A 24,454-nucleotide genomic window follows, 5' to 3' on the forward strand; every position below is an offset into this window, starting at 1 on the left:
GTGCGCATCACACATTGACTATTAGCTAATGTCTATTTATTGACTGTCTAGCCTATCTATGCCTCACATAGTTTTATACACTCTATTTTTTCTCCTCAATCTCTGACACTCCACAAATAAGCAATCCAAGCTTGTCCAGTCTCTCCCTGTAACTAATACCCTGGAAGGCCTTCCTTCAGCTCCTCATACTCTGGTATTTCTGGCAAGTTTTAAATTCTTCTCTGAAGACAAACATAAAATATTTGTCTAATTCCTCTGCTTTCCCATATTTCCTGTTATTAACCTCCCATTTCTGCAAGGATCGAGATGAGGAGAAAAGTTTTCAGGCAGAGGGTGGTGGATCTTTGGAATCGTCCACATCAGAGGGTGTACACACAGTCATTGAGTTAATTCAAAACAGATCAAAGAGATGCAGATTGTAATGGTATCAAACGATGTCGGGAAAATGTAGGAAAATAGCATTGATGTAGAAGATCAGGTGAGATCTTCAACAATGGCGGAACAGGATCGAATGGCCCTAATTCTCAAGTTCTAACATTCTTCTGTCTTAAACTCTTCTCTAATCTTTATTACAGATTTTAATGCCAATTTTAATGCTTATAATTTTAATTGTACCTTCCATTGACTTTAATTTTAATCGTACTTTAGGTGGAACTATCCATGCCATCTATTTATCTTCGACAACCTTCAACACAACTGTACACAGCCGTTGATGGTTTGTAACTGGGGCTTCCATGTTTCATCATTGTACTTGTTGAAAGGATACAAAGATATAGTCATCCAAGTAGCGTTTCTTAAGATTCTCCACGATAGCATCCTCCGTGATCTTAGACAGAAGTACCATGTCGTCCACGCCACTCTGCTTGACATTGTGGCTCTGCCAGTGGTACTTGTCCCTGCTCCCCTGCACAAAGGAGAAAACGTGAATGTTTCAATGCTGCCAGCCAGGATATCTTAACATTTATCAGCATGAATATAACATTGTTTTACATGTACACAAAGCACACTCACACACACACAGTCTATCAGAACCTTTATCCCAGTGTGGAAGTGTTGTAGACGAGAGGGAATAGCTTTTCGGTGAGAGATGTACAGAGCAAGTTTTTCTACCCAAAGGGTAGTGAGTGCCTGGAACGCACTGCCAGGGATGGTGGTGGAGGCAGATGCGATAGTGGCATTTTAGAGGTTTTTCGGTTGGCACATGGATATGCAGGGAATGGAAGGATATGGATCATGTGCAGTCAGAGATTAGTTTAATTTGGCATCATGGTCGGCATGGATATTGTGGTCTGAAGGGCTTGTTCCTACTATGTACTTTCTATGTTCTATGTTCACACACATATTGTACTCAATAATTCCATTACATAAAATAGTTGTGCATGCGTGCTATCTTCCATTTGGGGTTAGGGAGCATTTTTGTTGTTTATTTGTTAGAATTGTCAGGAACAACTCAGCTACCTTCTGATGAAGGTAAGTCAGCTGATTCAGGTGTTGCTGTTTTGAAAAATTCAGTTGTGTTACGGCAGATAGTCCTACTGCCTTGCAGCGCAGAGACTCGGTTTGATCCTGACCTCAAGTGCTGCCTGTGTGGAGTTTGCACGATCCCCCTGTGACCGCGTGGATTTCCTCCGGGTGCTCCAGTTTCCACCTACATTTCAAAGATGTGCGGGTTTGTAGGATGATTGGCCTCTGTAGATTACCCCAGGAGTGGACGTGACAGTGTAATAACATAGAACTAGTGTGAATGGGTGATCGACGGGCAACATGGATCGATGGTCAACAAAGGATCTGTTTTATTTGGATTTTTTTTTTTTTAAATACTCTCTCCTAGATACTCTCCAAGTTATACACTGAGGGAGTGTTATACTTACTTGGAATAATCAATATAAAGGAGTCAGTGGTGGAGAGAAGGATGGAGTTCTTGCAAAACTGGCTCAACATTAGATCACAACAGCAAGAGAAAATGGATAGAAACAAATCTTGCATTTATTTGGCACCTTTCACCTCCCTTTCAGGATGTTCTAAAGCATTCTACAATCAATAAATATGTTTACTGTACATATGACAGCCATTTTGTGCACAGCAAGCTCTAACAATAGCAATGTCTTTTTATGTGGTTCCTTTAACAGTAAAAGAACCACTAATGGTTTCCAGTAAAGAAGAGCAAATTAACAATACTTGTGACACCTCATCGTCAGGTCCAAGCCTCAAACAGGGTGCAGGGTCCCTTCGAGGAACTCATGGGTGATGCCATCCTGTTTGAGGTGTAAAAATAAAATCTCCTCAGAGTACCTTTACATATTTTCCCTCACCATAAACCTGTATCCTCTAGTTTTAAACTCCCCTGCCATGGGAAACAGACTAGCGATCTACCACATCTACTATTGCTCTGCCTAACATCCCAGCACCTCACATTTCGCTTGGGCAGCTTACAACCCAGCGGTATGAACATTGATTTCTCTGATTTAAAGTAACCTTTCCATACCAACCAACCAACCAACCAACCAACCAACCAACCAACCAACCAACCACCCTCCCCCCCCTCCAGTCATCCTAACAGTTCCATTGTTTGCATCCTTATATGTCTTTGTTAGAACCTTTTCCCCAGCCAACAATGGGCCATTATGGGCTCCACCCTTCCTTGGTCATCTGTTGCTGGTCCTGTTTTGTTCTGGCCTTTTCTTACCTCAAGTTCCCTCTGTTCCACTTTCAGTCTGAAGGGTCCCGACCTGAAACATCACCCATACTTTTGCTGCCTGACCTCTGAGGTACTCTAGCACTTAGTGTCTATTCCCAGATGATACATGTCCCTCTGTGTTCACAATGTTCATCACAGTCTATCACCTCACCACTTTATGTCTCATCAGCAACTAATTAACCAGGTTGATTCTCTGCAAGATTACTCCCACACTCTATTCCACCCCCCTTCCCAAAAGAAAGTTAAAGAATCAGAAGAATAGGATAGGTTCAGAGGGAGATGGGACTAGTTTAGATTGGGCATCTTGATGGGTATGGATGAGTTGGGCTGAAGGGCCTGTTTCGATGCTATATAACTCTATAATATGCACTTAAGAGCCAGTAACCTACTAAAGTCCAGGTTGACCGACAAATGAAACTCTTGAACTGATTACGACGCCAATATGGCACCTGTCTATTCCCTCCACAGATGCTGCCTGACCTGCTGAGTTCCTCCAGCACTTTGTGCTTTGCTCAAGATTCCAACACCTTCAGTTCCCTGCGTTTGGAAACACGCATTCTTGAAGCCAATTTTCTGAAATTACTATCCCAAATACCAACTTGATGCACTTGTTCTTTTCTCATCCTTCAAGCTGCTGGACGTTTGGATTGTTGTGTGGATATTGGATGGATATTCTCATTTGGAAAGATTCACCCTCATAAATATTGTTAGGAGTGGAAATATCGAAGAAGGGTTGCGACCCGAAATGTCATCCGTCCTTTACCCCAGAGTAACTGCCTGACCTGCTGAGTTACTGCAGCATTCTGTGTTTACCCTCATTAATATTGTTTGTAGTGGAAACCATTCAGTTCAATGTAATTCCATTCAGTTGGGTCAGTTTTCAGTACATCACTGCCAACTCTATTTCAGTTCGGAAAATGAATTTTTAATATCTGCTGTTCAATCTGTGAAGATTTGGACAGCCTCATGTCTAGAACAATCTGGAAGTCATCAAAGAGAATGATCGCCAAATGTCTCCGTGGATGGTGAGCAGTGACCTGACAATGAGGTCACGGTTACTTGGTGAGTTTTGCTCCGGGTACATCTGCAACATGTCCACCTCTTCTCATCGAGTCATACAGCATGGAAACAGACCCTTCAGTCCAACTTGCCCATGTCAACCGAGATGCCCCATGTACACTAGTCCCACCTGATCACGTTTGGCCCATATCCCCCCAAACCTTTCCTATCTGTGTACCTGTTCAAATGTCATTTAAATGTTGTTAGAATACCTACCTCAACTACCCACTCTGGCAGCTCATTCCATATATCCACCACCCTCTGTGTGGAAAAAGTTGCCCCTCAGGTTCCTATTAAATTTTTTTTTTGAGCTTTTTCCCCTACTCTGGGTAAAAGACTGTGCATCCAAGGGAAACCATGTCAGTGTGGGTCACGGTCTGAGTGTGAGAGGAGTTTCAAGGCCCCTCTCCTCCATATGCCCTCTAATCCAGGCAATATCCTGGTAAACTTCTTCTACTCCCTCTCCTATGCCTCCACATACTTCCTGTAATGGGGCAACCAGAACTGCACATAATACTCCAAAGGCAACATGACCAAAGGTTGATAAAGCTGCATCATGACATCCTGACCCTTATATTCAATGCAACTGAAGGTGGGGCAATGCAGGAAGGACCACGCTGTGGACCTCTTCTCACCATTCCATGTGGCCATCACTGGATGAATTCATTAGGTTGGTGGTTGGAGAGCAGAAACAGCAACAATCTTCCATGAGTTCCATCAACATCGAGTAATGCTAACCCTTTTATTTTCGCTGTGTATTACAAATATTTTATTGGACTTCAGGGGAAGAGGGGTAAACAGGATGAGGAAATTACGGGTACCCTAATGGGCTCCGCAGAGTGATAACCGTATTGTATCTGTACACTGTGGATGGCTTGATTGTAATCATATATTGTCTTTCTGCTGACTGGTTAGCACGCAACAAAAGCTTTTCACTGTACCATTGTACATGTGACAATAAACTATACTCAAACTCAATCATTCTGCTTTCTATCAACTGTCTTGACGTTTCATCACATTGATCACCTACTTTGTGAACATAGATGGAAAATACGCAATTAATAGCCAATCATACTTTCGGCCATTTTGTCAAGATTTCGGTCTGATCTTTAACAAATAAAGTGTTTCTTCCAGTTACTAATTTTGACTTTATACGGCTCGATTGTGTCTCATGTCAAACGGTTCTCGTAAAGTTTGTTTCCTCTGAATTATTTCAATTCCTTCCCATACTTTCTATCAGCTTCTAGTTACAAACTCCTTCTGATAGTGTAGCCTGTCTTCGACTATTTTAGTTAGAGAGTATTTATCATTGTCTCACCCAGCTCACTAGCTTTCAATTCTCCATTTCTTATCTCCGAGGCCTGGTTTGGACCCTTCATCCTGCACCTGAGCACTTTTCATTGTGTCTTTCTGTTTTGGCTTTCAGTGTTTTTCCAATCTATATACAAGACATCCCATCTTAAATTATCAATATTACCACCTCAAAACACTAAGTGGGTCAAGCAGCATATCTGTAGGGAATGGACAGGCGGTATTTTGGGTCAGGACCCTTCTTTAGACTGATCAGTCTCTGTTGTGTCTCAATAGTGTTGTCTTTCTTGATGAATATTCTTACTTTTAATATTCTCAATCATAAATTATAAATCATAAGCAACTGAGGTCAGGATTGAACCCAGGTTTCTGGTGCTGTGAGGCAGCAGCTCTACCAGCTGAGCCACTGCACTGCCCTAGAATGTGAGTGAAGGCATACTTCCCTTTGCTACCCAGATCACCACCATCTCTCCCACACCATTCACCGCTTCCCCAGAATCACCCCAAGGGAGTGTTGGAGCTCTCACATCCCCTGCCCCGTCTCCAACAAAGATCTTATAGCGGAGGATCTTTGGTCTCCAATTCTTCTTTCACTTGCTGCTTCCTGTGTGGGGGGTGGGGTAGCTGGACCTGTCCAGTCAGGAGTGACGATTTGAGTAGATCTGCATTTTCACCTTAAATGGAGAAAGGAGGCGGCAACTAGAGCACTCCCTGGGGCGGCATAGACCATAGAACGGTGCCGCACAGGAACAGGACCTTCGGCCCACATTGTCCGTGCTCAACTTGAAGCCAAGACCAGGATCTGTCAGGATGTGATCCATATTCCTCCATTCCCTGCATATCTTTATGTTTATCCAAAAGGCTTTTAATTGTCAACATAGTATCTGACCCAACATCACCTGCGGCAGGTCTCGGGATAAGGAGTTAGCCTATGTGTTGGTGAAACTGTGCTAACTGTTTCCCCAGTTCCTGCTGCTATGACAAAACTTCCCATCGGAATCGAGTCCGCCACATCAGCAGGGAATGTGGGTCCAAGATGGTGAGTGTTCCACTCTAGGGTTCCAGGGAGAGCTAACTGATTTGATATACAAGTTGGCTTCATGGAAGCAAGCAGAGGGTGAAGGTGGAAGAAAGCTTTTCGGACTGGAGACATTTGACTAGCAATGTGTCTCAGGGATTAGTGCTGGGCCCAGTGCTGTTTGTGATTTAATCAACAATTTGCATACTTACGGACAAGGCAGGATTAGTAAATTTGCAGATGACACCAAAGTGAGTGGCATTGTACGTAGATAGCGAAAATGGTTGTCAAAGGGTACAGCAGGATCTTGATAAGTTGGGCAAGTGGTCAGAGGAATCGTTAATGGAGTTTAATGCAGATGAATGTGAGATGTTGCATTTTGGGAAGTCTAACCAGGGCAGGACCTTCACAACCTCCCCATGACCCTTCCTTTCCCCTGAGCCATCTTCGGAGAACCTATTCCAGACTGCAGGAGTAGGTGCTGAGGGATGCACAGAAGCTCAGTGTAGCCTACGCCAAGGCTCTATGGGTGAGGACCACATTCTAGGGTCCTTTCTCTACTGGACATTAAGGGGAAGGCTCCAGTCGGGACACTCCTCAAACAAAGGAAGAGATATCACCCCAGGCGAGTGATGGGAGGGGAGACGGGACAGGGAGGGTAAGGGTGTGATGTGTAGTGATGAGAGTACTGCTGTGACTGATGTAACACTCGCAAGATTTGGCAGAGGCTCTCCGCCAGTATTGCTCCATATCTGCATGGATGGGACAGGTGCCGGGGCTGCACCACCTTCATGCAAGAGCCAGCAGTGATGGGGCTGGCTGAGTGGCCTTCCTTTTCTATACCGACCTTGGGAGCGAGGGCAGAGGGGGTTGGGCACTGAGGAGCGAAGATCTCAGGGAGTTGGGTGCCGTGTGGAGTCAGAGGGGAGTCCCTGCGTCCGTGTGAGGGAAGGGGGGGGGGGAGGAGAATGACAACAGGAAGATGCAACTTCCTGAGGAGCAATGCAGCCAGGAAATGGTGCAACGCCGCAAACGAGAGCCAGTTGCAGGAGTTTACATGCAGCTTACTGCTGTGACTTTTATTACCAATGCATTTTCAAGGGGGGAACCTGTTATAGATTCTTTGAGCTATTTTGTGGCTTCCAGCAAACCTTCAGATGCCCACAGAGCTGTGGCAGCAAACTGTTGTATCGCTGGATGGACAATGTATCGAAGCTGGAGCAAAACACAAAGGAGCAGGCAGCCACTGTGGAGGAAATGGATAGACGATGCTTCGGGTCGGGACCCTTCTTCAGACTGATTGGAGTTGGATGGAGAAAGTTGGAAGAGATGTGGGGGCAGGACAAAGCCTGGCTAGTGATAAATGGATACACGAGGTGGGGGGAGGGGTGGGGGGGGGGGGGGGGAGGTGTTTGGCAAATGGGGGGAGGAAGTGACAATGTCTGGAGGTGAAAGGGATACAAAAGATGTCAGATAAGGAGAAGAGGAGTGAAATACAAAGCCAGAGGGAGGGGTGGAAAGGGATAGGGGGAGGGGAAAGGAGCATGATGATGGGGGGGGGGGGGGGGGGGGGGGAGGGGGGGGGGGTAGGAGGAAGTTAACAGTTCAGGCAGCATCTGTGGAGGGAATGTACAGACTACATTTTAGATCAGGACCTTTCATGACATCTGAAGAAGAATCCTACCCGAAACGCCACCTATCCATTTCCTCCACAGATGCTGCCTGACCTGCTGAGCTCCTCCAGCATCTCTCGTTCCTTGTGCCTCTGTTGTATGAAACCTCTTGGGGTGTCTATCCTCTGGGCAGGGGAGCTGGTGTAAAACTTTAGCCAGTCGGCCAAACTCTGTCTCTCTTTCCCATGAAGAGCCGCGTAATTCCCCAGTGCTCATGATCAAATGCAACAGTCATCTACAGACCATGACTGCTCAAAAACCACCAAAGCAATCAATGAGACTAATATCAAAGTGGTTTATGGTTAATGTGCGCATCAGAAGAGGAGGAAATACATTCAGAAATCCAGAAACATTACAACCACTTAAATTGCAGCTTGATTGAGGATAGGTCAGAGAAAGGGTCTGTCATTGAATGAGAGTTACACCTGACAGGAGGAAAAGGGTAAATAAATGGTCAGAAAGATGCCACAATGGTACAATTGATTATGCCTGTATATTCCCTCCACAGATGCTGCCTGACCCACTGAGTTCTTCCAGCACTATGTGTTTTGCTCAAGATGCCAACGTCTGCATTTCCTTGTGTCTCTGATACAATTGATTCTGCGGGTACAAAAGGTCATCATGAGGGAGTTCTCCAAGGGTCTCCCATACAGCACCTTCCACAAAGGCCCGGCTTGCTAACCCCCCCATTTCCACCTCAGCCCCAACTCCATTTAATCACCGGTCCGCTGCTGTCGGAACAGTACAGCCAGCCGCAAAGACCACAGTAGAAGGCAATGTCAACTTCCCCAATTTTACTCAAAGCAAAGTGGCCGATTTATAGCTGGCCTTAGAAGTGGATGAACAAGGCATTCATTTGCACCAAGACACTGCAAAGTTAAAAATACATGAAGACCAGTAGATCGGCTGATAATCATCTGGGCATGGACGTGACCAAGGCAGACCCACCCTCGTCAATCCTGCAAAGACCTCATCAGGAACTGTGGATCTGCACCGACACCAGCAAATCACCCACAGACTGGATTAGTATCAGCCAGACTTCAGTAGACTCAGAATCACACCTTTCCACCAACACCCATAACTTCATCATCACCCTGTATATGAGAAGACACAGTGTGCTGGAGTAACTCAGTGGGTCTAGCAGCATCTCAGGAGAACATGGATAGGTGGCGTTTTGGTTGGGACCCTGCTTCAGACTATGGGCTATATGTGTAGGTTCTATCCCACTGTAGGTTCTATCCCACAGATACCTGTACATGGGCTACTAGAGGTGGTGTAGTGTGATCTACCGTCAGGAGGGATTTAACACTTGGATTGGACTCAATGTTAATATTGAACACAGAACAGTACTGCACAGTAACAGGCCCTTCAGCCAACAATGTCCATGCCAAATGTGATGCCAAGACCAACGCCATCTGCCTGTACATAAATCCATATCCTTCCATTCCCTGCATATCTATGGGCCTAACCAAAAAGCTCTTAAATGCTATCATATATGCCTTCACCACCACCCCCGGCAGTGTGTTCCAGGCACCTGCCTTCTCCGTGTAAAAAACGTGCCCAGCATATCCCCTTTAAACTCTGCCCCTCTCAGTGGAAAGCTATTCCCTGTAATATTTCTATTTCCAGACCATAAAACTCTGACTCTCTAACCTATACACGCCTCTCATAATGTTATATACTTCCAGCAGGTCTCCCCTCAGCCTCCAGAGAAAACAATCCAAGTCTGTCTAACCTCTCCTAATTGCTAGTGCCCCATAATCCAGGCATCATTCCGCTAACGTTGACCCAGGTCCATGGACATTTCATGCCAACTGGTCAAATAGACTGTCGTTAACTTGGACTGCTCTCCAACAGCTGATGAATCATGTTCCTGTCAAGAGTCCCGACCCAAAACATCCTCTGCCCATTCCATTTCCAGATGCTGCCTGACCTGCTGAGTTCCTCCAGTACTTTGTGTTTTGCTCAAGATTCCAGCATCTGTAGCTCCTTGTGTCTCCAGTCACATCTGAATGGGCTTGCAAGAGGCACTGAGAGTGAAAGGTCATGGAATCTGCTCAGTCGAGGGACCTCAGCACTCATTTACAGCGGGGTTTTATCACAAGCTGACTGGGTTTGGAGAACACGGTGACCAGACCTATCTGGGGCAGGTGGGAGGAGAAGCAACCTGAGGAACATGGCTATGCCATTGGGTTCCTCACAAATCTGCTGTTGATGCATTTCAACCATATGCCCTGTTTAACACATCCTATTGGGATGCATCACAGCTTGGTTTGGGGAACGTTTTGCCCAAGACCACAAGAAATTGCAGAGAGTTGTAGATGTAGCCTAGTCTATCACACATACCCAGACTCTCCACCATTGAGTCAGTCTGCACTTCATGCTGTCCCCGGGAAGCAGCTTGACATTCACAACTGTTGCAAGAAAAGTGTTCAAACTTCCTTCCTTGAGGAATATGTCAACATTTCCTATTATTAAACAGCTTTAATGTTTCTCCACAGATGTCCATCTGTTTTCTGCCACACCTAATTTCATGCTGTTTCTATTAAGACCTCAGTAATATTTCAAGATTTGATTATTTTATTAAAAGACATTTGGACAGGTGCATGGATAGAAAAGGTTTAGAGGGATAGGGGTCAAATGCAAGCAGGTGGGTCTAGTGTGGAAATGCATGGGTAAGTTGGGCCATGGGGCCTCTTTCCATGCTGTGTGACTATAACCATAACATAATCAAAGACCTTTTCCACCCTGGTCATTCCTTCTTCTTCCCACTTCCATTGAGCCAAAGATACAGAAGCTTGAAAGCGAGCACCACCAGACTCAGAAAAAGCTTATTCCCCTCGGTTACCAGGCTTCTGAACAGTCCTTCCATAAGCTAGGGTACTATCTCAATCTGCCAACCTACCTCATTGCAGACATTGGATTTTTTTCTCTGGAAATGCTACAATGCTGAGAACTATATTCTACATTCTGGTATTTTTATGTTCACTCTACCCACTATACTTGAGTTTGGCTTGATTGTATTCACATTGAGTATTATCAGATTTAATACAAAAGCTTGTCACTGTGGCTTGGTACGTATGAAAATAATAAACCAATACCAATTGTGTTAGAACGGATGTAGAAACAAGGAACTGCAGATATTGGTTTACAAAAAAAGACAAGTGCTAGAATAACTCAGCAAGTCAGGCAGCATTTCTGGAGAACATGGATAGGAGACTTTTCCGTTTGGGATCCTTCAGACACTGTCAGGATGTTTAATTTAGCTTAGTTTAGTTTAATTTAATTTAATTTATGGAAACAAGCCCCACCGAGTCCATGCCGACCAAAGATCGCATGTACACTAGTTCTATTTAACACTCGAGGGACAATTTACAGAAGCCAATTAACCTACAAACTGCATGACTTTGAAATGTGGGAGGAAACCAATGCACAGAAAAAACCCATGTGGTCACAGGGAGAACAGGTGGTGGCAGGACAACTCTTGGCAAGTGATAGGTGGATACAGGTAAGGACAGTTTTGATTGACAGGTGGTTGGACAAAGGTCAGAGTGCAGGAGGTTGAGGGATGATCTTATGAAATCATGAGAGGAATAGATCGGGTAGATACAGAGTCTCTTGCGAATCGAGAATCGAGAACCAGAGGTTTAAGGTGAAGGGGAAAAGATTTAATAGGAATCTGAGGGGTAACTTTTTCACACAAAGGGTGGTGAGTGTATAGAACAAGCTGCCAGAGTACCAGAGTAAGCAGTTGAGGACTGGGGGGGGGGGGGGTGTTTGTAGGCGTGTTGTAGAATTGGAAACAAAGTGCTATTGCTGGCAACAACAGGTTAGGCAATATCTGTCGAGACAGAAACCATTAATGTTTCTCATCAAAGACCCTACGTCAGAATGTTCTAACAGAGGCACTTCGACTTGAAATGTTAACTCTACAGACACTGCCTGACCTATGGTGTTTCCAACATTGTGTTTTTGAACCAGATCCCATTTTATCTTTGATCTGTATTAGTAACTGGAACTGTTTCTCATCTTCATTAAATAAGTTTCAGAATGTCTTCACTGTCTGATCATAGACCTGTTTAGATTAACCGCCCCATTCAAACAACCTCTTGGTATTGTCCACGCACGCAAACAGCTCAGATATCTCACCCATTTCTGCACGTTACAAAAATGCACACATCTACGATTTACTGAGAGAAATGGCCCTACCACCGAGTCCTCTGACCTACTCACTTCGGAGATGCTGGTTGATGTGATATTTATGGTGCATGGCTGTAGAGATTATAGTTTAGTTCAGTTTAGTTTAGAGATACAGAGCAGAAACTGGCCGTTCGGCCCATTGAGTCCGCACCGACCAGCAATCCCCGCAAATTAATGTTACCTTATACACACTAGGGACAATTTTACACTTACACCAAGCCAATTAACCTACAAACATGTACGTCTTTGGAGTGTGGGAGGAAACCGAAGATCTCGGAGAAAACCCATGCAGGTCAAGGGGAGATCGTACAAACCGTACAGACCGTAGTCAGGGTCGAACCCGGGTCTCCGGCGCTGTAACCGCTGTGCCACCATGCCTATTGTAGACAATTCTATTGCTGGGAAAGATTACAACTACAGAAGCGGATCAATAATGATCTATGATCTGATACTATTTCAAGCGAAGTTTTGGCATCAGAAATAGATCACCCAATGCAGTACTGGTGGTGGTGATGGTGGGTGTGTCTAGTGCACTAACCACTGCTGTCACATCCTCTGACACTGACACAAATGGAGGAGTGTCTGCTATGATATGCAAACTCCACAGTCCAACTGTTTTATTTTCCATGCAGATGCCTCTTCCTGGATTTGCTGTGCAGGTAACTCCAGTGAAGACACCGCAGGAAGAAAGACTGGGCTTCTGAGGCAGGACTTGCGTGATAAATGTCACAGTCCTCTAGAGTGTTGTAGAACAGAGAGATCTGGGAGTACAAATACATGGTTCCCTGAAAGTGATGAATCAGATGGACAGGGTGGTGAAGAAGATGGTTGGCACATTTGGCTTCATTGAGAAGTTTTTTGAGTAAAAAAGTTGGGACAAAATGATCCAGCTGAACAAGTAATTGGTGAGAACATACTTGGGGTTTTGTATATAGTTCTGGTCGCCCAGCTACAGGAAGGATGTCATTCAGTTGGAAAGGGTGCAGAAGAGATTCATCAGGATGTTTTACATGGGCTTGCAGGCCTGAGTTATAGAAAGAGGTTGGATAGACTGGGACTTTTTCTTTGGAGCGTAGGATGCTAAGGGGTGACCTTATTGCATGTATAAAGTAAACATTCACAGTCTTTTTCCCAGGATGGAGGATACTAAAACTATACTGTATGTGACATTTTGATGGGATAGATTTATAGAGGGACTTCAGGGGCCAGAGGGTGGTCCGTACCTGGAATGAGCTGTCAGAGGAAGCTATAGAAGTGGATACAATTAGTTTAGAAAAATTTGATAGGAAGGGTTTAGAGAACTATGGGCCATGACAGGCAAATAGGACTAGCCCAGTATGCCAACATGGTCAACATGGACAAGGTGTGCTGAAGGGCCTGTTTCCGCGCATATAGCTCTATGAGTCTATCATTAATAATCTTTGCTTTGTGTCTCTTAAACAATTCTCATTCGTTCATATACCCCCAATTCCATGAGTTCTCTCTGTGTTTACTAGCCTGCTGTGTGGGACCTTTCAAGAGAGAGTTAGATTTACCTCTTAGGGCTAACGGAATCAAGGGATATGGGGAGAAAAAGCATGAAAGATGTACTGATTTTGGATGATCAGCCATGATCATGTCGAATGGCGGTGCTGGCTCGAAGGGCCAAATGGCCTCCTCTTGCTCCTATTTTCTATGTTATCAAATAGCTTCTTAAAATCCAAATGCTCCACTTTGACGTGATCTGCAGCAATCACATCCACCAGTAATGTTGTCAAACATGATTACCCTTGCAGAAATCCATTCTGACGGCCCAGTCCTATTCATCTTTTCCCAGAATTCTGCTATTGCATCCTTCATTATAGCTGTCATCGTTTTCTTGCCGCTAACAGTATGCCCGTAAGCTGGTAATGCACTATTTTCTCTCTCCTTCCTTCTAAAGCTGTGGGCTCACATTCACAATTTCCTATCTGTGGGAACAGTTCCAGGTTTTGTGGAATTTTGGAAGAGGATAATCAGGGATCCACTGTCTTTGCAGCTGATCTTTCGTTAGATCATTGGGGCCTCTGCATTCGGTCTCATCAACTTCCCAGTCGCAGTATTTTCACTAATAATGATTCCCTTTGGTTCCTCATTCTTACTACAACCTCAGTCCCCACTTATACGCTGCAGGCATTTTTGTGTCTTCGATGAAAATGGAGGTCAAAACATCTGTTTAATATATCTGTTATTTCCTCATTCCTATTGTAACTTCCTCCATTTGCATCTTGAGGACCCTTTGCTTTAATTTCTCTCCTCCCATCATCCACCTCTACTTTTCTAATTTATCCTATACCCAGTTACTATTACAGTTCAATACATAAAGTACTGGAGGAACTCAGCGGGCCAGGAGGGAATAGACAGGCGATATTTCAGATTGGGTCCTTTCTTCAAACCCTTTTGGCAGAGTGCAAGAACCAGGCAGCTTTTTACACAATCCTTTAATTTGTGGGGATGAGCTTTTAAATCCCAATTTGTACTTATGTTTGAGACCTTTCCAGTGAATGAACTCTGTAAATCAATAGCCCAGGCAACTCAGTAACTCAACTACAGTGTCTCCAGTCAGTGGCTTCAAAACTGCTGCTGTTATGCTTCTGCGGAAGGGACAGAACATAGAACATTCTCAGGAACATGTCCATTGACCAATGATGTCTGTTCTTCCAGCACTTTGTGTTTTTCCCTATTTTTATGCTCTGACCCTCTTGAAATAAAGCCAGCACTTAATTTGGTTTCCTTACAATCTCATTGCTCCTTCCACAGTTTCCACATTATACATCACTTGCCAATGTTTTGCACACTCACTTAGCCACTCAACATCTCCCTGTAACGCGTTTACGTCCTGCTAAGAGCCACAGTGCTTTCCCCAGAGTCATTCTTCAAGGGGCCTCTGTCCACCCTTTTCACAGAACATCGAAAGATACGGCACAGAAACAGGCCCTTCAGCGCACAATGTCTGTGCCAAACCTGATGGCGTTAAACTGATCTCCGCTACCTGCACATGATCCATGTCCCTCCATTCTCTGCATATCCAGGTGACGATTCAAAAGCCCCTTAAATGCCACTATCATATCTACCTCCATCACCACCCCTGGCAGCGGGTCCAGGCACCCATCACCCTTTGTGTAAAAACCTACCCCGCACACCTGCTTTAAACTTCGCCCCTCTCATGCCCTCTATTCCATGACATCACCACCCTGGGAAAATGGTTCTGAGTGTCCACCCTATCATGTACTTAGAGCTCTTACTTCCTGCTTTTATACTTCTCTTATTATGTCGTACTTGCCACATTTCCACGTTTGCTTAAGATACAAAACTAGTTGGTATTGTGAGTAAGGAGGAAAGTGTAAGGAGGTTTCTGGGAGACTGGACGCAGACTAATTGAATGGACGAGACCATGGAATATAAAGCTATCCCCATAAAAGGTTATAAACATTGGGTTTTATGCAGAGACGGAAATACAAAGTATCTTTTAATCGTGGGGAATTAGGAATGATTTAACCGCTGAAGCCTGCCCCATTGTTCCACATGATTACATCAGAGGTACCCCAGGTCCTGTCTGCTCCTCTGCCCTCAATTTCCTGATCTTTCAGAATTATTTCCATCTCCTCTTTACATCCCTCCAATGACCTTGCCTCCACAACACCGGGGAAGAAATTCAATAGATGTACCTTTGTGAATGTCCTTTGTGAATGTCATAGGAATCTATCTCCTTCAGATGCTGGCTGACTTGCTGAGAATTTCCTGCATTCTCTTTCTTCCCCTCTATTTCATGGAGTTTAGAAGAATGGGAGGAAATCTCAGTGGAGCATACCAAATCCCTATAGGGGTCAACAGAGTTGTAGGAAGAACACTCAGAGAGGCACAAGGAATGGTGTGTTGAGATGTATTCTCAGGGATCTTTATCACAGGAGTAAAGAAGTCTAGCAGCAACTGTACAAGGTCCTGGTGAGATCACATTTGAAGTATATTGTACAGTTTTGGTCACTTTCACTGAGGAAGGATATAATGGAGGAGGCAGCAGACTGGTCACGAATGGCAGATCTTGTATAAAGGCAGTTATTCCCTGAGGTTGGTGAAGAACTGCAGGTGCTGAGGATCCAAAAACCTAGCAGAGGATACTGGAAATGCTCAGGGAGTTAGGCAGCATCAGGGGGGAGGGAAACAGAGTCCATGTTTTGGGCAGAGACCCTTCATTAGAAGTGATAAACCAATCATGTTAAGGTGCATGGAAGGCAAGGATGGAGAGAGTAGATTCTGTGACATGGTGCTGAGCAAAGCAATACAATACTTTAAAAGTAACTTCAGCATTTCTGGGCAGAAGAGAAAAGAGAAAGAAATCTAAATGAGAGGTCACCCAAGTGGAGAGAGAACATAGGTATTTCTGTGAAACGGGTTTATTTGTCCCAAGGGCTGCAGCATCATCAAGGAGATGGTGAGATGCTGTTCCTCAACTATACATTGAGCAGCTCTGGAGCAACATTGGCCAAGTGGTCGGAATGAGTGGGGGGCGGGGGGGGGGGGGGGGGGGGGGGGGGGGGGGGGTGTAATGTGTACACAGTGTGTAGAAGACTGTGAGCACTAGATATTCAGGTGAGTCGCAAAGCGTGTTACGCCCCTGTCCCACTTAGGAAACCTGAACGGAAACCTCTGGAGACTTTGCGCCCCACCCAAGGTTTCCGTGCGGTTCCCGAAGGTTTTTGTCAGTCTCCCTACCCGCTTCCACTACCTGCAACCTCCAGCAACCACCTGCAACCTCCGGGAACCGCATGGAAACCTTGGGTGGGGCGCATAGTCTCCAGAGGTTTCCGTTCAGGTTTCCTAAGTGGGACAGGGGCATTATAGGGTCATCGGATGTTGGGAAAAGTTGAGATAAACAGGGAATAATATTGTTTCCTGGGAACGGGCCCGCAGAAAATGGGATGGCTGGTGGAGGATGGAAAAAACACTTTCTACCATTGTCTCAATATTTTCACGGACCCAAGTCTGAACGTCTCCCCTGAACTTCCTGCTCACTGCTCACCTCAGAGTCATCATCATCGCCAGTGACAAGGTCAGTGAAGCTACGGTTTGCTGAGGTGGCCTCCAATTTGCACTTGCACAACGTCTGCTCTCAGACACTTCCTGAAACTAGACTCATGTCCCACCACTGAACACCAGGACATTCCTCAGACATTCACTCACCTCTGCTCCCCAGAAAATCATCCTCCCACCACTTCCTGCCTCAGTACCAGCCCCGGCACTTTCCAGCTCCTCCCAAAATCCACAAGCAGGAACGTCCTGGTAGCAACGCACAAAATGCTGGAGAACTCAGTGGGTCAGGCAGCGTCTATGGAGGGAATGGACAGGCGACGTTTTGGGTCGGGACCCTTTGACAGACCCGCTAGTCCCTTTGCTTCAGCAAGTCCTTGTCCAACAAAACCCAGTCTTTCCCAGCTTTCAGCAGCAGAGAAGGTGGGAGGTGCTATGGAGAACAAGGGGGACATCTCTTGACAGCTTGCCCAAGTATTACTATGGCAAAATTAAACACAGTGCTGCTGTATCTCTGTGGGTCAGGGAGCATCTCTGGAGATCATGGATAGGTGATATTTCAGGTCGGGACCTTTCTTTAAATTACAGCAGCAGTTAGGGGTAGATTGTAGTTTGTCTGTCTTGAAACAGGGGTGTTAGGCAGATCCCACTGGTGAACCTGCATCTCCCTTTGGAGAGTGGGAAATTCCATCCTTCCCTGCAACTGAAGACCAGTCGTTTTTCCTCTTTCCCAATCCTAATTGAAGGGACTCATATCCAGAACGTTAACCCTGTTTCCATGGATACTGCCCAATCTGCTTCCAGCATTTTCTGTTTTTATTTTATATTTGTAGCATTTGCACTTTATTTGTGTTCATTTCTTTGCACTTTGACTCCTGTTTTCCCTCTCTTCCAGCCTCTTGTCAATTACACCCATGACACCTCTCTTGCCATCCACCACTCTAACAATCTGCAGGTTCCTGGTCCTGTCTTTGTACACTCCATTCTGCACCAGCAGAGTCTTTTTTTTTTTTTTTTTTAAAATAATATTTTAATTAGAAGTAGACATATTATAAAGTATAGTTGCATATTATAGTAAAAAAACTTTTCATATACATCAGTCATACATTATTAAAATTTTCAATTGTCGATTACTTCTACTTCTAGTGTTTTTTTTATATATAGAGAGAGAAAAGTTACAAATATCAAAAAAAAACAAAAAAAGTGGAATGGATTACTTATAATACGTCATTGGAGATAGGTTCGTAGATTATAAAGTATGACTTTTCATCTAATCCTGAGTTCAAGTTTCAGTTGGGTTTTCGCGCCGGGCCAATCTATCCCGTCAGATAATTAATGAATGGAGCCCATATTTTATCAAAAAGTTCTTGTTTGTCCTGCACCAGCAGAGTCTGAGGGCTCTTCGCTTCTTCATTGAACCAGTTCCCCCATTCCCCTAATTAAACTCATTCCTATATTGCAACTCCATTAATTTTCTCCAAGTTAAAGTCACAAGTATGAGAGTTCACATGGGCCCAAGCTGTGCCTGACTCTTTAGTGAATAATTGGACAGTTTCTGTCCGATTCATGGCCCCTCCCTCAACTCATTTCCTGATTGATAATTGTGTTGCTGCAGTTTCTTGCACTCCTACAGAATCTGAGCATTTCATGATGTGTTCTACCACCACTGCTCTTGTTTTCACATCTCTGATGCTTCCCTTGCCTTGCTCGACCTCTCTACCTCTGCTGTAGGGAGCAGTTCCTGGCCAATTTTCAACAGACACCTTCTGACTGCCTCATCTCTTCCTCCTCCCAATCTATCCCACTTTCTCCAACTCCAATGATACAACTTCCCACTTCAGTGCTTCAGAGGCACCTTCCTTCTTCCTCAATCCTCCACCATAGATGTCAAAGCTCCCTCACATCCCCAACTTTGACTCTCAACCTTAATTAGTAAAGGGCGTCAAAGGTTACAGGGAGAAGGCAGGAGGATGGGGCTGAAAGGGAAAAATAGATAGAATAGTGGAACAGACGACAGGCTTAATTCTACTCGTATGTCATGGTCTTCGAGACTAACCCCTCTCTACAAACTACTGATCCTCCTCCTCAATTTTTGCCACCTCCTCTCAGATTACACCCATGAACTTATCCTCCCCTCTCCTCCACTCTCGCATTCTGGACTATTCCTTTCATGGGTCCCTCTTCCATCTCCACCAAACCCTCATGATCCTTTCCCATTCATCATCGAGCCTGTCACCTCATCCCTTCCCATCTCCTGGTGATCCAATCAGTCCTTCCACATGAAGTGGTCTCCTTGACACTGGTGGCCTCTTTGTAGACACCTCCACTCAGTCCACAGGAATGACTGCGAGCTGCAAGTCACCTATCACTTGAATTCTCCATCATGTTGCCACCTCTTGTTCGGCAAAGACGAGTTTGGCATGAGAGGTCTGAAGGAAAACGGGGGGAGAGATAGAAATGATAGAGAGAGAGAGAGAGAAGAGAGCAAGAGAGAGAGAGAGAGAAGAGAGAGATCCGAGAGAGATGAGAGAGAGAGAGAGAGAGAGAGAAGAGAGAGAGAGGAGAGAGAAGAGAGAGCGAAGAGAGAGATAGAGAGAGTAGAGCAGGAGAGAGAGGAGACGAGAGAGAGAGAGAGAGAGAGAAGGAGAGAGCGAGAGAGAGAGAGAGAGGAGAGAGAGCGAGAGAGAAGACGATAGACGAAGAGAGAGAGAGAGAGAGAGAAGAGAGACGAGGAGAGAGAGATGAGAGAGAGAGAGTAGAGAGAGAGAGGAAGAGAGAGAAGAGAGAGAGAGAGAGAGAGAGAGAGAGAGAGAGAGAGGGAGAGAGATAGAGAGAGAGAGGGGGGAGAGAGAGAGAGAGAGTAGAGAGAGAGAGTAGAGATCGCTCGCTCTCTAGCTCGATCTAGCTCGACTCTCTATCTCTCTCTCTCTCTCTCGCTCTCTCTCTCTCTCTCTCTCTCTCTCTCTCTCTCTCTCTCTCTCTCTCTCTCTCTCTCCCTCTCTCTCCCTCTCTCTCTGTCCTCCAACAATTCTCAGTGGAAGCTCAAATACCAGCTCATCATTCGATTGCATAAAGCGCAGCCCATAGAATTTAACATTGGATTCACCCCAATCTCAGATAACTACTTTGATCTTTCTACACAGATGCAGACAAACCTCTCTGGTTCAATTTGTTTCTCTTTACTTTTCTAACTCCGACTACTAGTTTTTAAGGGACTTGTTGCCTTGACAACTTTGGTCCCTGCCTATCACCTATGTTCCTTCCGTACGCTCCTCACTCCTTCTCTGGACATGACATGTTTGTTCAATTACTGTTCCTGTTCTGATGAAGACTCCTTGTCCTGAACCATAACACAGTTTCTTTCCTTCAGATGTTGCCAGCCCTGCTGACTGTTTCCTGTCTCTTTCTTTCCTTCTATTCCATTGAGTTTAGAGGAACTCACTCTCAGTGAAACGTCAAATCCCTATGGGGCTCAACAAGCTGGATGTAGGAAGGAAGCTCAGAGAGCGACACAAGAAACTGCAGGTGCTGGAATCTTAAGCAAAATACAAAGCGCTGGAAGAACTCAGCGGATTAAGCAATATCTATGGAGGAAACGGATTGAAGAAGGGTCCCAACCCGAAACATCATCTGTCCATTCCCTCCACAGATTCTGCCTGACCCGTCGAGTTACTCTAACACTTTGTGTTTTGCTTCGGGTATTCCCTGGCTGAGGAGCCCAGGACTGGGATAAGGGAAAGATCATCTAGAATTGGAGGAAAATGTTCTTCATCTGGGAGTGAGGTGATTCTTTGAAATTCTCCACCCCAGAGGCGAGGTCACAGCGTTCATCCTAAGCAGAGGTCGACATGTTGCTGGACATTAAGGGTTTGGGATTGGTGGGATTGGTGTGGAGGTAGATCAGCAGTCCTTGTGTTTTAATCTGCTGACTCCTCCCCTGTAACTTTGACAATGGTTATGGGTAAACCTCTTAACCAGGGCGTGGCTGAATCAGGGCTCCTGTGTCATCAACAGCCGGACAACGTTCAGAACAAGACTAAGCTGATCAGATGAGTCAAGGGTTCCCATTTTCCACAATAAAAACCACTTCAATTTAACTACTGTGACTGAAATTTCAAACTTGCAGTGGAAACAACACAAACCCTTCCCAAATCCATGTTATATTTCCCCCATCTACAGGACAATGTGTCAGATCAAGAGGGGGCACAGATAGGGTGAATTCACAGTCTTTTCCCCAGAGTGAGGAATCAAGACCCAGAGGCCATAAGGTTAACGCGAGAGGGAAAGAAGAAAGATGTATTAGGAACCTGAGGGCAACTTTTTCACACAGAGGATGGCGAGTATAGGGAATCAGCTGACAGAGGAAGTAGTAGAGGCAGGTACAACAACATTTAATGGACATTTGTACGGGTACGTGGATGGGAAAGGTCCAGAGGGACACGGGCCAAACGCGAGTAAATGCGGTCAGCTGAGTTGGGGATCTCGGTCGGCATGAACGAGTTGGCCCGAAGGACCTGTTTCCTGTGTATATGACTAAGCTGCAAACACAAAACAACTGCAATAACGGTCGGAGAACAGCAGCTTCTGTTCAGAACCGTTGGGTCATCTGTAGCATTGGCAAAAGTTACACCGACAAGTTGTAAAACTCTCCTCCTGGGGACCGGGACAACCCGAGTCACAGTCCCAGTACTGGGTCTGGTCTGGTCCCAGGCGAGAGAGAAGTGCCGACCCACACGCAGAACTGTGGCAACAACTCACCATTGTCCGGCGCTGCTCTCACGAGTTGCTGCCACCGTCCCGCAATCGCTCGAAGCTTCCCAAAGGGCCGGCCTTGTCTAACTGGACATTTACTGTCTGGCAGTGCTCTCTCATTCCTCCTGGCCCCGCGACGTCCCGCCAGCGACTGTCGCACCTCACCACTTCCTCCTCTCAGCTCCAATTACCGTCCGATTGGCAGATCCGACGGCAATTCTGCTCAAACTGCTGCTCTCTAATGAAGAGTCACCGCCAACAGGTCGGCTGGAGAGAGGGGACAGGGGCATGTAACGGATACTAATGACAAAGTGAGCAACACGGGGCAGGAGTAGACGAGACATAAGATACAAGACTGTAGTTTCAAGCACGCGCCTACATCTTCATCATGCGCCTTATACTTTCATTTCCCCAGTATAAATTGGAGTGGAAGTGAACATGTTCTGTCGACCCTGGCCAGCAACAAGCCCCCCGAATTCAGCGCAGCTCACGGCGTGGAGTCCACAATGGACAAGTGGTCCCAGCCTGTCCCATCACCGTCGCCATCCCGACCCCTTTGTGCGCGGCCGCCCAGTGCTACATGCGGTAACCTGAAACCGTCTCTGGGCGATAACTTCTACTGAGCAGGTGACACCGAACGGCGCCTTCCACCCTGAACTGCTTGACAAACCCAGAGACAGAGAAGGCAGCAAGTAGCTGGACTCAAATAGGAATAGAATAGAATACCTTTTATTGTCATTCAACCAGACAAGGTTTGAACGAAATTTCATTCAATTTAGAATGCCCGGCCGTTCAGCCCGACTATGTCCATTGTGATATCCCCCTATTCTTTCCACTTCACCTCAGTTTATTATGAATTAATTTAATTTCCTTTTGAAACGATCTAATCTATTCCTCCCCACCACTTCCTGTGCTGGCAGCGTCGGCGTTGTAACTACTCTCCGACAGAAGCCATTCTTCGCGTTGACTTCCGTGTTGACAAAATCAGTGACTATCACGGATCAATAGCCCCGTCCCGTTATATCAATATTACCCAATATATCAAGATAACCCCCTTCCCAGTTTTAGGTTCTGCAACGTGGAGAGATTCTCTGCACGTCTACCCCGAACTAACAAAGGCGCAACTCAAAGTCGCACTGAATGAAACCAGGCCCTTCGCCTAATGAGTTCGCACTAACTATCAAGCAAAGATACTAGAGGCGCTCCTCTATAATCTTTGCTATCAAGTCTCCATTTGCACCAATTCCACCCTGATGCCACATTCCCATCAATTCCCCGCCAATTAAGATATTCACCGAGGCACAAGATGACCAGTGACCAAGAGTTCAACATTCACGGATGGGAGAGGTTTGGAGGGCTATGAGCCAAACGCGGGTAAACAGGACTGGTGTAGACCATCTTGGTCGACGTGAACGTTGGGCCGAAGGGCCTGATTCTGTGCTACATGACTCTACCTCTGACTCTAATCTTGCAACTTTCACGTCTTTGGGATGTGGGTGAAAACTAAGAACACTCGGTGGAAACCAAAGCGGTCACAGGGAAAACGTGCAAACTCCATACAGACAACACCTGAGGTCATAACTGAACCGATGCCTCTGGCGCTGTGCTGCCTTGGTCAATCTCATCCACAGATGTGGCATCCTCCTTGCTTGTATATCCTGTTGTGTAGGAAGGAACTACAGATGGGGTGGGAGATTGCAACCTTCACGTGGTCCACCCTGTTTCGACGAATGCAACAACCCGGCGTGCACAACCAAATAAGATCAAATAGAACAAGTTGTCCAACAACTTTAGGCTGTGCACGCCATACGCAAGAAGAAGAACAACTACAGGTGTATAGGAAGGAACAGCAGATGCTGGTTTAAATCGAAGGTAGACACGAATGCTGGAGTAACCCAACGGGACAGGCAGCATCTCCGGGGAAAAGGAATAGGCGACGTTTCGGCTCTGAATAAGGCTCTCGACCTGTTTACAGTTTTGGTCTGAGCAGCACAGTCAGTCAACACAAGTCCTACTTTGGAATGCTCTATCCTCTGAACTGTAACCCTCTGAACCCCGTTTCGCCTCTGGCCTGGGTCGCTGTCCCTCTAATGATTTGCTTCCCATTGAACATGTTCCATTTGCTTTTCCGCCTGGTTCTGGTACTATTTTGTTAATCTGCCGTTTCTATTTTTGCAATGTTGTACTGAGGCGGCCACCTCCATCTTCACCCTGGAGATGTGCGAATGTTGCAGCAGGGCCCGAGTTCCAATGTTGGGAAGAATCTGCTTGACCGTGGCTTTGATTTCCGCTCATCAGTTCCCCGTTTTGGCCAACAGTTCTTCAAACGTTCTGCTTGCAAATCTCACCACCGAAAGTCCTTAATTTCAATGTAAATATCATTTTCACATGAACTGTTTTCATGGTTTCAAAATTAGACACGAAATATGTGAGCTTTTATCCGTTCTGATTGTAGTTTTATTTGGATTTAAAAAAACCTAATTTTATTTCTTAAAATGTTTCCTCCCTTTCTTTCCCTCCTGTATTCTAACTGTGTGATGGGACCCACACAGCCACCTCCACCCTCGCTCTCAGCTCACTGTTGTTCGCCTGTTTACCGGCTCGACGACCTCACGCGATGGACCGACCAGTAACTTCAATGTGCGAGGCCAAACCGTAACTTCAACCCTTGTTGTGCCAGTTGGTCTAGCCCAGTGA

The 24,454-nt window shown here is 45.6% G+C and overlaps 1 protein-coding gene across 1 annotated transcript in view; it reads right to left on the reverse strand.

Moving 5' to 3' along the window:
• LOC116989441 (unconventional myosin-If-like) overlaps positions 1-22,200 on the reverse strand; it is a 76,158-nt gene extending 53,958 nt beyond the window's left edge. Inside the window, exons 1-2 of the mRNA XM_033046820.1 lie at positions 21,764-22,200; positions 767-904 (exon numbers count right to left, since the gene is read on the reverse strand). Of these exons, the coding sequence (XP_032902711.1) occupies positions 767-904; positions 21,764-21,766 (141 nt within the window). The 5' untranslated portion in view covers positions 21,767-22,200. The remainder of the gene's footprint in view (positions 1-766; positions 905-21,763) is intronic.
• Between the last annotated feature and the right edge of the window lie 2,254 nt (positions 22,201-24,454).

Source organism: Amblyraja radiata, chromosome 29, assembly GCF_010909765.2.
Source record: "Amblyraja radiata isolate CabotCenter1 chromosome 29, sAmbRad1.1.pri, whole genome shotgun sequence".
Classification (NCBI taxonomy): Eukaryota; Metazoa; Chordata; class Chondrichthyes; order Rajiformes; family Rajidae; genus Amblyraja; species Amblyraja radiata.